This window comes from Tripterygium wilfordii, chromosome 23 (assembly GCF_013401445.1).
Source record: "Tripterygium wilfordii isolate XIE 37 chromosome 23, ASM1340144v1, whole genome shotgun sequence".
Taxonomy (NCBI): Eukaryota; Viridiplantae; Streptophyta; class Magnoliopsida; order Celastrales; family Celastraceae; genus Tripterygium; species Tripterygium wilfordii.
The window spans coordinates 195,102-206,357 of record NC_052254.1 but is presented as its reverse complement, the minus strand read 5'-3'; the positions used below and the strand labels follow the sequence as shown (position 1 = coordinate 206,357).

The following is an 11,256-nucleotide window of genomic DNA, read 5'->3' as shown; positions in this document are numbered from 1 at the left end:
ATAACACCCCAAACACACCCTCCCTTCCCCACAACACTGCTTGGTATTAGTATTCCCAAACTCACCATAATAAGCACAATCCTTCTCTCTCTCTCTCTATCATTGTATTGCATAATTATTTTGTTCAAATGGAAATTCCAGTGATTGATTTCTCTAAACTCAATGGTTCACCAGAAGAGAGGGCCAAAGTGTTGGCTGAGGTTGCCAATGGATGTGAAGAATGGGGTTTCTTCCAGGTACTCTTTTGTTTCTTATACCTGTATTAGATTCATGCGAGTGTGTGTGTGTATATATATATATACAAGGTTGTGATGAGGGTTTGTGTGTAATTGTGTTACAGCTGGTTAATCATGGAATTTCAGAGGAGCTGCTAGAGAGGGTAAATAAGGTATGCTCTGACTGTTTTCATGGTGAAAGAGAGGAAATTTTCAAGAACTCAGGTATTGTCAAGAAGTTGAATGAATTGGCCGACAAAAAGAGGGCGAAAAACTGGACAATGTGGACTGGGAAGATGTCTTCACTCTTGCAGATAATAATGAGTGGCCATCCAAGACTTCAGGATTCAAGTAATTAAGCTTACATCACAACAGCTCCTCTGGCTTTTCAAAGTTAAGACTGATCATTAATCTGATGTTTGACATCGGTCTATGACAGGGAAACAATGACTGAATACCGAGCAGAACTGAAGAAACTTGCAGAAAACTTGATGGACGAAAACTTGGGATTGAAGAAAGGCTACATCAAGAAGGCATTCAATGGTGGTGATGGAGACGAGGCCTTTTTTGGCACCAAAGTCAGCCACTACCCACCTTGTCCTCATCCAGAGCTAGTAAACGGTCTACGAGCTCACACAGACGCTGGAGGTATAATCTTGCTATTCCAAGACGACGCGGTGGGAGGCCTTCAGATCCTGAAAGACGGGGAGTGGATCGATGTTCAGCCACTACCAAACACTATTGCGATCAACACTGGTGATCAGATTGAAGTTCTAAGCAATGGGAAGTATAAGAGTACATGGCACAGGGTTTTGGCTACTCCAGATGGGAATAGGAGATCCATTGCATCATTCTACAATTCGGGATTTGAGGCTTCCATTGCTCCAGCAGTAGAATTGGTGGAAAAGGCTAACCTGGAAGAAGAAGAAGAACAACAACAACAAACTTATCCCAAGTTCGTGTTTGGTGACTACATGTCTGTTTATGCTGAGCAGAAGTTCCTCCCTAAGGAACCTAGGTTCCAAGCAGTCAAGGCAATGTAAAAATACAGGAACCCAGAAATTTATCTTTACATTGTATTTTTCTTTGGTTTATGGGTGTTAATTAGTTGTTCTGCCTCAATGTCAGAAGGCTTCTGTCTCTTAAATAACTAGAGATGTAGTGTTGGAGAAAAGAATGCCCAATTATGGTATTACCATGCTTGCTTTAGATTGTCTTTCCCTTATTATGGTTATTCAAAAACAGTGATTTGGATGTGGATGCATTTCTAGGGGATAATGTGTACAAGCCACATGCACCTACCTCATGTTTACACTATCTTCATCCAAAAACTGAAAAACAAAATGAGTCTGTCTGGTAAGTCTTATACTTGGGGGAAAAAACTAATATGATGTAAAAAATAAGTTAATTTATAAACCATCGAGTGTTTGATTATAACTTTTAAAATTGACGTTGACTTATACTTGATAATTTATTATATGTCAACGGTTTTTCAAAATAAACTCGTTGGTGAAGCTCTTTTTTTTTGTTTTTTTTTTTTTAGAGCGCTAACATACATGGTGCATTTGGTAAAACGATATGCGCTAATGTAACGCAAGCTTATGCTTTACCAAACACGCCATATGTATGATGAAAAAAGGTCAATGGAAGAAATGAAAGATCCAACATCAAGCCATGGGCAGATAACCACAGAATATCTGGACATATATTTATGATAGAACTCTAATACATAAGACAACATCCAACAATATTGATACAAAAAATGTTTTGAGAAAAACAACTGATCTAAAATTTAAGCTCCAACTGTCCTAAGTTTCAAAAGCTACAGTCACTTTTGTGATGTAAATCTTTTCTTTCAGGCAGCATGATCAGCTTGACTGTTCAAGCCTGAAGGTGCAGCCAACGGAAGAACTGATTTTTGGGGAAGAACTGATTTTGGGGGAAGAATTGAAGGCAGCTTGAGGGATTTGTGTCTTTTGTCCGATTTTTGGGGAAGAATTGAAGGCAGCTTGAGGGGTTTGTGTCTTTCGTCGGATTGGGTATGTAACTTCTCCGGATGGGGATGCGTTCCATCCAACCCAGGCTCTGGCTTCCTCTTCACCTTTTTCTTTGCTAATGCCCCATCGGGCATCTTTGCATCACCCATTGAATGAGTTAAACTTCCCTTCGACTTCTCAGATTTTGGCCTGCTCAAATTAGGAGCACACATGGAAGGACTAGTTTGGACTGCTGCTGTTGTTATATTGGAAACAGGCTTGTGAGGGAGAGCCGAAACATGAACCTCATGATCAGTATCCAACCTGTCACGTACACCCTGAGACTGAGCAATTGAACCAGTATCGACTTTAGCTGCCTCCTCTGGTCTCGGGACCAACATATTTTTCTTCTTTATCGTCTCCTGATCCTTGAAAAGAAAGACATCAATAAAACAAAAATGCATTCTTCAAGATTGTAAGGTATGAAAATTAAGATAAAAACAACTGTTCCAGAGATGCAAATGATACAAGAAATGAAGCAAAATATATGAAAAATAGCAAGTAATGGTACTGCAAGCTTCAATTATAACAAAAATCTCTTGGGCATTCGAACATCAGGTGAAGCAGCATTGCTATCTTCCTAGTAATTTTAACTTTAACATGATCAATTTTCAGGGGAAATTTTGGTCAAGGCCATTAATGAACACTGTTTGGATACTCTAACAACAGCACAATTACAATAAACCCCAATCCAATATAAAGTTTTGGTAAAACTACTTCTCGCCAATCCTTGTGCCTACTTCTCGTCAATCCTTGCGGGGCTGAAGTTAACAATCTTGTATGTGGTGCCCATATAAATTAAGCAGATTTCATTTGACTAAGAAAATTATGTGACAGTTTTTTTGCTAATTTCCACTTCATTCTCAAAAGCCATGAGTTTGAAACAGATCACCGTTGGTTGCTCTGTATACATGAATCGAGTCAGAATAAAGCTTCATGTTTACTCTTAAAAAAAGGCATTACATTTACCTCCCATTGAAAGAGAGAGAAAAAAGAAGCTTGCTTCCAAACAAGAAAGAACAACGCACAAGTGCGCACACAGAAGAAAGAGCAGGAGGAAGGAAAGCCTAAAATACCTTATGTCGGGTGTACAATGCCCTACGCCTCTCTTTTGCCCGACAAATTGCTCTTTTGATACCATGGTTATCCATGAAACCATTTGGCCACAATTCTGCAAGCTGAATCACACACTGGCCTTAAAATGTCAAATTGACTACCATTGAACAAAAACAAAACAACTAAGAAGGAAAGATTTAAATATGAAGAAAAGTGGTAAGTGCAGTTAGAAAAGCATTTATGTATGTAAATTAACAAATGGAGATAAAATTCCTTCTAGAGCCTGGTATGATGCCGGGGAATCGAGTCACAAGCCATGCACAGGACACTATGGAACCTGCCAAATTGTTATGCAGTGCAAAACAGTACATGATAATAATTATAAGGAAAGGTAAACAACCTCTGAATACAGCTTCCTGATTCGTGGACCAGATTCGTCATCCAACCCCTAGAATCATAAAAATCAAACAGAAAATTAAGACACTAAGAGTTTTCTCTAACACAAGGGAAATTCCTGATAGAGCACAAATTTAAAAATAAATCAGTACGTCAATAAAAAGGTCATAAAGATCACAAATCTTTTCCTCCATTGCAGCATTCATGCGAAATTTCCTTTTATTGACTCCCTTTCCCTCTGAACCAACTTCTTGGAAATCATCTGAAGCTCCAGCTTGTCGTTCAAGTGCCTGAGTCATCAAATGATTTATTTGACATTAACACCCAAAGTAAAACTTCATTTACTGGGATGCTGTTCATTTTTTTGTATGTATTAAGAGCACCCAGGGGGTGCAAACCCATCAATTACAAGGCTGAAATGTTAATATGAACTGGGATGCTGTACATGCATATCAACTAATGAAAATGGCATATTAGCACAGAGATTAGAAAGTAGCATAAAGGAGACATTAGGTAAACAGCAACTCCAGAGTACAAAACTCCCGCAGTAGGCAGGGATGTCATATAAAATGGCTTGTTCATGTTTCTTTTGCAAACCTTCATATGCGTTTTCATAAGGCATTTTGAAAATTGATCTCAGTTGAAGACCCAAACATACGACAGTTAGCCGTCGAGAGCAAAAGCAGGAAAGTTATGGAGCGGGGACTCATAAGAAACTAAGACAATATCACAATACAGAGGAGGGATGGTCACCTCATGTTTACTTTGCAGGGGGTGCAGCAAAAAGGTCAAATTTGGTAGATGCAGGTTTTGTTTCAAATCTTTGAAACCACATTTCCCAATTATATATGAGCTAGCAATGTAGAAGGAAGCCTTCATGGATAAGAATGCCAAAGTGATGAATGGTCGACTAATCTGGAATGTGTCTTATAAGACAAGCTATGGATGGGAATTGAAGATGCTCATGAACTTTTTTTTCACACCACTTCGAAAGTCACCACCTACTAATGAGGAAATTTTCAAGCGGAGGTATCATAGTCGAAATTGCTAACAAATTATTTAGAAAAATATGGAGAAGGGAGAGGACAAATTTTCCTTGGGATGACGTTTGAAAGCCAAAATTTCCAACAAAAGTAGTATTTTTATTGTTTGAAAATCCAAATATGAGAGGATATTAACAATTGGCCGCCTCTGGGAAAAGGACACATGGTGATCAATAGTGTGAATAAGTAAGCAGGGGAATCATCAAACACATTTTTCTACATTGCAAATGGAAATCGAAAGGGAGTTTGAAGGCCAGGGCTTTCAACGATATTCCATTGATAACTTCTTAGATCATTTGGATGAGCAGAAAAAAGAGAGTTTTTAAGGGGATGAGCCACCTATAAGGGTCAATAGAGAAACTAGGTTAGCAACACTTTGTTTTTGGAGTTCGTCTTCCTCAGGGGATGTTTTTGATCATATAAATCTCTCATCCATGTAATCTATTTGGGCTACACCCCATTGGTGCTTTAATAAAATATTTTTCCAATCAAAAATAGAATTTCTTTGATCCCTAATCTCTTATAAAGTGCAGCACTCCACTGGCATTTCTCCTTGGAAAAACATTATCATTCGAAAAAGGGGGAAAATTTTAAGCTTGATTATCTGAAGCAAGGCAAATGATCACGCCAACACAAGCAAAAGGTTATTGGAAAAATTGTAATTCAAGTTCAACATCCAATTTCTGCTATTGCGGGCTCGACCTTTTTTTAAAATGGAAGAATTCACTTGGATCATTATTTGATTAAATGGACATTGAAATTGAAGATTCTGAATTATGCTTACCAATCAATTAGTCCCCAAGAACTTGATGCTAAACTAATAAGATAAATCAATATAGAGTTCGAACCAATCACACCTTGGACTCTAAAGATGGGACATGCATTTTTATCATCTCAACAACTTCCTTCTTTAGATGCTGAAATCTATGATCTTTCTCCTGCTTTGCTGACAAACCCATGCTGATCATTACTTTTAAGTTCCTCTGGAGCAATAAAAAGAATGTATCAGTGTTACCACTCATACAAAGAAGTAGGACCCAGATCAGTGACAAGACAGATGAAGCTAAAAATCAGAAAAAACATGAGTTAGATAAAAAACCAAAAAAAACCAAACTAATATAAAAAGCTAAATCACAATCAGCCAATGATAACTTCCAAGTACAGCCAAAAGTTCAAATAGTTGCAATAGAAACTTCATTCACATAAAATCAATATCATTCTAACATTATACGTTGTCACAAGCTTGTTCTAGTGGAGAATTATTAAATCAAGTACAAGAAACTTCAACCAGGTTATCAAAAGCACCACACTATTCCTCTTTTCTGTTTTCTTTTCTTTTTTGTAGAAAGGAAGGACAGCAAGACAAAAGCTAAAGCCTCAGAACTAATCACAGGACAATAGTCATTGAGGTTCAAGTTATAAACTAGCTCATATATATTGCAAAAACTTAAACCCTAAAATTTTTTATTCAAGAAGGCTAGAATCCCATCAATTATCTGAGGAAACATGCCAATAACGACAGATGTCTACAAGAATAAATATGGTGCCATTATAATCAGTGAGCAAAGAAGATACATCTGCACAATCATAAAGCAAAATGAACACCATTTAAATGTACATTTTCTACCTTATACAGCCTTCTGAGCAGCTGTCCTAAATGCCTATTTATCAATCACAAGCCAAAACTTTGGTAGAAAATCAAGCAACCAACATGAAGTCATCCAGACATCAAATAAGAATCAATCACGAATGCTCTCTTTATTTCTTCGCTTATGGAGCTACCTTTAACGTTCTGAGCTGTACTATGTGACCAAGAATGCTCATGAGACGATTAATTAACTCCTTTGATATTTTCCCTTGACTTGCCTGCTGCAACCAATTATAAAAACAAGTTTCTTAACAGATTCACGCAAATGGCAAATAAAGGGGAAGTTAATAAACAGTTAAACACTAAATGGAATGCATAACAAGAAACAAACAGCTGTAACGACATTCAAAATTCTCTTGTACCGCTAGTCTAGCAACTTTGGCAAGCTTTAGCTTTATTTCTCTAGACAGTCGAGTCCTTTTCATTGCATGGGATGAAGCATCTACCTCTTGATTTTCAAAAGCAGGTGGTCTTGCTGTACATTTTAAGCAAAGAAGAACAATTAATTTGACAGGGCTCCCCCAAATTCTCAACATCAGATTAGTGGAAACGATTAAAGAATTTCTAGACTCACATTCTGCAACAATCTTCTGTAGCTCCCCTATGGCCTTTTCAAGCATTGAACTTTTAGACCTAAAACTGGAACCATCCTTCTTGTGCACATGAGATGTTTTCTGCATGCCAGAACATGACCACAACATAAAAGGAAAACTTAAATCTAAAGTTAGAAGAACAAGCTAAAGATGAAGAAATTGGCAAGGTTTGCATAATTTAACCAACGTTTCACCCTTTTTATCGTATCTGTGAATAGAATAAAATAAAAGGCCAAAAGACTTTAGTTTCGAAATCCTATTTACTATATATACCGATAAAAATCTTATTTTACTTAAGACAAAGCAATCGCATCCCCTATGACGACAGAGGATCAGTAAACATAGCCCTCAAAGTCTAAAGTTTCTACATTTTCCACATTCTACCCCCTACATCCTTGCGAGACCTCATTTGCTGACAGCATCCACTAAATACAGCTAATAAATTATGACTGTTAACACGAAGTAATAGTGACAAGGTGCCAAAAATAAGCTAGAAAACAGAGAGACAGAGAAATTCTTACCTTTATTTGCATGGAAGATTCACTCTCCACAACATTAGCATGAGACAGTTCACGGATCCCGTTCTTTTCCCCGAGTCGGAAAGATAGCTCCACCTCATTATTGTTCAATGGTTTACCTGATGGCATTTTGGATAGTGAATAAGCACTTTTCTCATAGTATTTTTTATGGGAGGCATCAGAGGATCCACTGGCATCTTTCAACTTTGAGCTGGGATTCTTTGTCCGTACAACTCCAGCTTTTGGCGTTTCAATATCTTTTGCATGTGCATAAGACGCAGAAGCACCGCCATTTGGAACATTTAAATATGGGGAAGGATCGGATATCCTTTTGTTATCAGCAGCTTTCTTCTTGGAAGAATTCCCAAATGCATTCAATTGATTTTGAGACTTCATTTCCTCATGGTGACCACTATTCACAGCTAAATTTTGAGATGGGGCATAAGAGTTATTGAGCAATGGAGCTGACTTCGCAGCTGCTGCTTTACTGACTTTTGCAGGTTTATTGTTTACACAACCATCACCATCCTCGCCAAGAGCCTTTGTTGAATCTTTTCTTCGCCTTTTCTTTGGTTGTTGGTGAGGTATTACAACAGTTTGATTTCTTGGAAGACAAAACTAAGAATCAGTGAAAGAAAATAGACATAATTTACCAAAATAAACAGACAGAATATGTATGTTATCAACTTTTTTTAGTATATAACAGTATGTTATCCTAAACCCTAAACCCTTGCATTTTATTGGCCAGATGGTGATTTGGAAAGTGAATAGCTAGATTGTAAAGCTGAGAAAATCAAGTAGCAAAGTAAAGGCAGAAACATCTTCACGCTTAAAACACTCCACTTGTTTAAGGATTCATGTATGTCAGTAACAGTATCTAACAAGGATAATTCTAGGGTTTTTTTTTATGGAACTACTAGTGGATTTAAGATAAGCAGAGACAAACCAATGAAGTAAAAAGAACCAGCATCTAGCGACACTTTATATTATCATAAATGGACAGGTTCAGAAACTGACATGCGTTCCAACTTCCCCCGATTAACAAAAAATCCATCGTGCTTTATTGCAGAATTATCAACTTCAAAATATTCATCCTGCATTATAAGGGAAGAACATAACTTCACATTTATAATGTCCACACTCAAAGGGAAGTAAAGAAATACCGGCAGCATTCATGTAGATATTAACAGCTTGACATTCAAAGGTGGAAAAAAAAACACCAACCAATTCAGCATCATCAATAAAAGAGTCTTCAGTATCATACTGATCATCATCAGGAATATCCATTAGATCTTCCTCGTCACTACTATCCTTGCCCTGGAAATGATTGATGGTTGTATTAGCACATATAATTCCAGTTAGACAATGTAAAACTACTTTTACAATTAAATCTGGATCTCTATGATATTGCAAAAGATATTTTCGCAAATAGGTCATACAGGAAAATCACCAAATTGCCTGAAATATACATACTGTGTAAAGGCGTTCAATCTTCTCAATGACCGCACTAAAACGATGTGGATGAGGTGCATCTTTCTCGGTGCTTTCAGCTAATTGTGCCTGAATAAGGTCAAACAAGAAAAACAATTTTAAAACACATAGAATGAACAATACCACGTAGAACAAATCATATAAATGAGACGAAAGAACAGTTTCTTGTGATGTGATTTTCAAACGTGAAAAAAGTCATTAAATGAAACACTGACTCTTGCTACACCCATCCTCAAAATCCTCAAGAACAAAGTAACTTATTATGAGAAAATTAAGTATCCAATTTACTAAACAAAGAAACCAACCTTTTTTTAAACAAGACTTACAGAGTCATCCGAACAAAGACAAATCTAATTGTGAAATTCAAAATTCCCACTACTCTTAAATTCTAGAGCAACCATTTTTTTTTGCCTGGGTGAAAAAATTAGACGTTAATTAATAAGTTCTTGACACAACATTTATTTTCCAACATTTTCATCTTCATAAAAATCTTCAGTTCCCCTCACCTCAGCAAAATAAAACATTCTGGTCCAAACATGTCTGAAGTGCATCACAACTCGTTAATTACCAACCAAGAGAATTACAGCTTACAGGGAACAGTTCACAACGAAATACATTGATATAAAAATATGTAGAGCATAAATTTGCATATGTTATGCATTTATGAGACCAACAGCGAGGGCTTACGGGAGCAATAAGAGACTCGAGGTTGGGAGCGTTGGCCGGCGTATCAGTCCCGCCGGCGGATCCGGAGCCTTTACTGGCATCTTTCACGAGCTTCCTCCACGACACGAATGTAGTCTCTCCGGGTCGGAGCTCCACTGAGAAAAGCTGTCGGTCGCCCTTCCTCAAACAAGTCGGCTGAACCCTCGACGATTCACCACCATTACTCCTCTCGTCACCCATCAGGGTCACCAATTTTCTACGTACTATTCAACTCGAAGAAATTAGGGAATCAAATTAAATATTTGAAAGCCATAGAGGACTGAGAAAGCTGATGATTGGAGGTAAAAACCAGTTATGGAAAGATAAAAAGAGATTTAGAGAGAGAACTCGGCGGGATGCGAAAATGTTTACTCAATCAACTCGAAATCGACATTCGTTTTTTTTTTCCCTTTCGTTTGAATTTTCTGGCAATTTTCCTTTCTGAGAAAATTAAGGGAGGGAAGCGAATAGGGCGCGTACGAATACGGGGCGGATCCGGTCTTCTTTTAAACCGGCATAGTTTTCGAGGGTCGGGTTTACTTCCCGTTTTGGAGGAATATATGAATTTATTCCTTTAATAATTGTCCAAATTTACGGGCCGAAATTTTATTTAAGGATAAATTCCAACCTAGATTGCTCTCATATAGTTGGATTTTAACCTCACTAAATTATTGATTTGTTTTTGTTTTTTACGAACGAACTCCAAATATGGTTCTAATATTTATTATTAGTAATATTAAGATTGGTTTCGTCATATTTATCATTTCAAATTCATTTATTTATGAAAATTTAATCTCAAAACTTACACTGATATACCCTTTTAATATAAATATGGTTGAAGGTACTTAATAAAATTCATAACAATAATCCTGCAAAAATAATCAACAATGTTACAAAAATTTATACATCGCTATTTAATAGTATGGATTTGCATCAATTACTTTCTTTTACCTAATATTTTTGGATGATTTTTATTTTTTTGATAAGCCCCAACAACACGAGTAAATGGAATGAAGCCATGCGATCAAAACTTGAAATTATTAAGCTTTATATAAATAGATTTTGTTTGAAGGCATATAACAAAATTAATAACGATAATTCAGCATAGACAACAAAATTACAAGCGTTCTACATTCATATTTAACTGTATCGATCTGTGTGTTGACAATTAGTATTTTACATATATTTATTTTGACATTTCTCCGTTATTCATAAAAAATGCGACAATCTTATCAAATTTTAATAAATTTCCAATTTAGTTTGATGATATTAGCAGAAGGTGATTTTAGCATATCGCGTAATAATAACAATAATAATTATCGAACAAATTAACTTATATTAGGAAAATTATGAACTTTAACAATTCTATGTAAATTACTTGTTCCACTTATCTATTTTAACAAAAGCTACATCCAACTAATCGTGGGCTCTCTCTATAGATGTTAAACTTTTATATTTGTTTCAAATTTTGGGTCATCAATATAATCTACCCTCTTTTTTTTCAATGTTTATTTTTTGAAGTAATTACATACCACTATATAAAATTTGTTAAAAA

The 11,256-nt window shown here is 36.4% G+C and overlaps 1 protein-coding gene and 1 pseudogene across 6 annotated transcripts; one reads left to right on the top strand and one right to left on the bottom strand.

The window, feature by feature from the left end:
- Window positions 1–128: 128 nt before the first annotated feature.
- On the top strand, window positions 129–1,384 carry LOC119993802 (annotated as a pseudogene).
- Window positions 1,385–1,892: 508 nt separating this feature from the next.
- LOC119992545 (ubinuclein-1-like) lies at window positions 1,893–10,148 on the bottom strand. 6 transcript variants are annotated; one of them, XM_038839285.1, is made up of 13 exons: window positions 9,684–10,148; window positions 8,979–9,065; window positions 8,730–8,822; window positions 8,523–8,599; window positions 7,509–8,109; window positions 6,969–7,068; window positions 6,757–6,869; window positions 6,529–6,615; window positions 5,604–5,729; window positions 3,856–3,993; window positions 3,708–3,755; window positions 3,328–3,441; window positions 1,893–2,619 (listed from the first exon to the last, which is right to left on the bottom strand). In XM_038839285.1, the coding sequence occupies exons 1-13, from the start codon at window positions 9,900–9,902 to the stop codon at window positions 2,071–2,073; spliced, it is 2,352 nt and encodes a 783-aa protein (XP_038695213.1). In that variant the 5' UTR covers window positions 9,903–10,148; the 3' UTR covers window positions 1,893–2,070. The 6 variants fall into 6 exon arrangements, with proteins under 6 accessions (XP_038695213.1, XP_038695215.1, XP_038695214.1 ...); XM_038839287.1 differs by having other exon boundaries at window positions 1,893–2,613; XM_038839286.1 differs by having other exon boundaries at window positions 6,529–6,612.
- Between the last annotated feature and the right edge of the window lie 1,108 nt (window positions 10,149–11,256).

Bases quoted from the DNA above. Each gene is read 5' to 3' on its own strand.
- LOC119992545 (XM_038839285.1), bottom strand. From the start codon at position 9,902: ATGGGTGACGAGAGGAGTAATGGTGGTGAATCGTCGAGGGTTCAGCCG. The intron at 8,823-8,978 runs GTATGTATATTT...AATCATTTCCAG, and splicing joins AGATTGAACGCCTTTACACA to GGCAAGGATAGTAGTGACGA. The intron at 8,600-8,729 runs GTTGGTGTTTTT...CTTATAATGCAG, and splicing joins TTATTGATGATGCTGAATTG to GATGAATATTTTGAAGTTGA.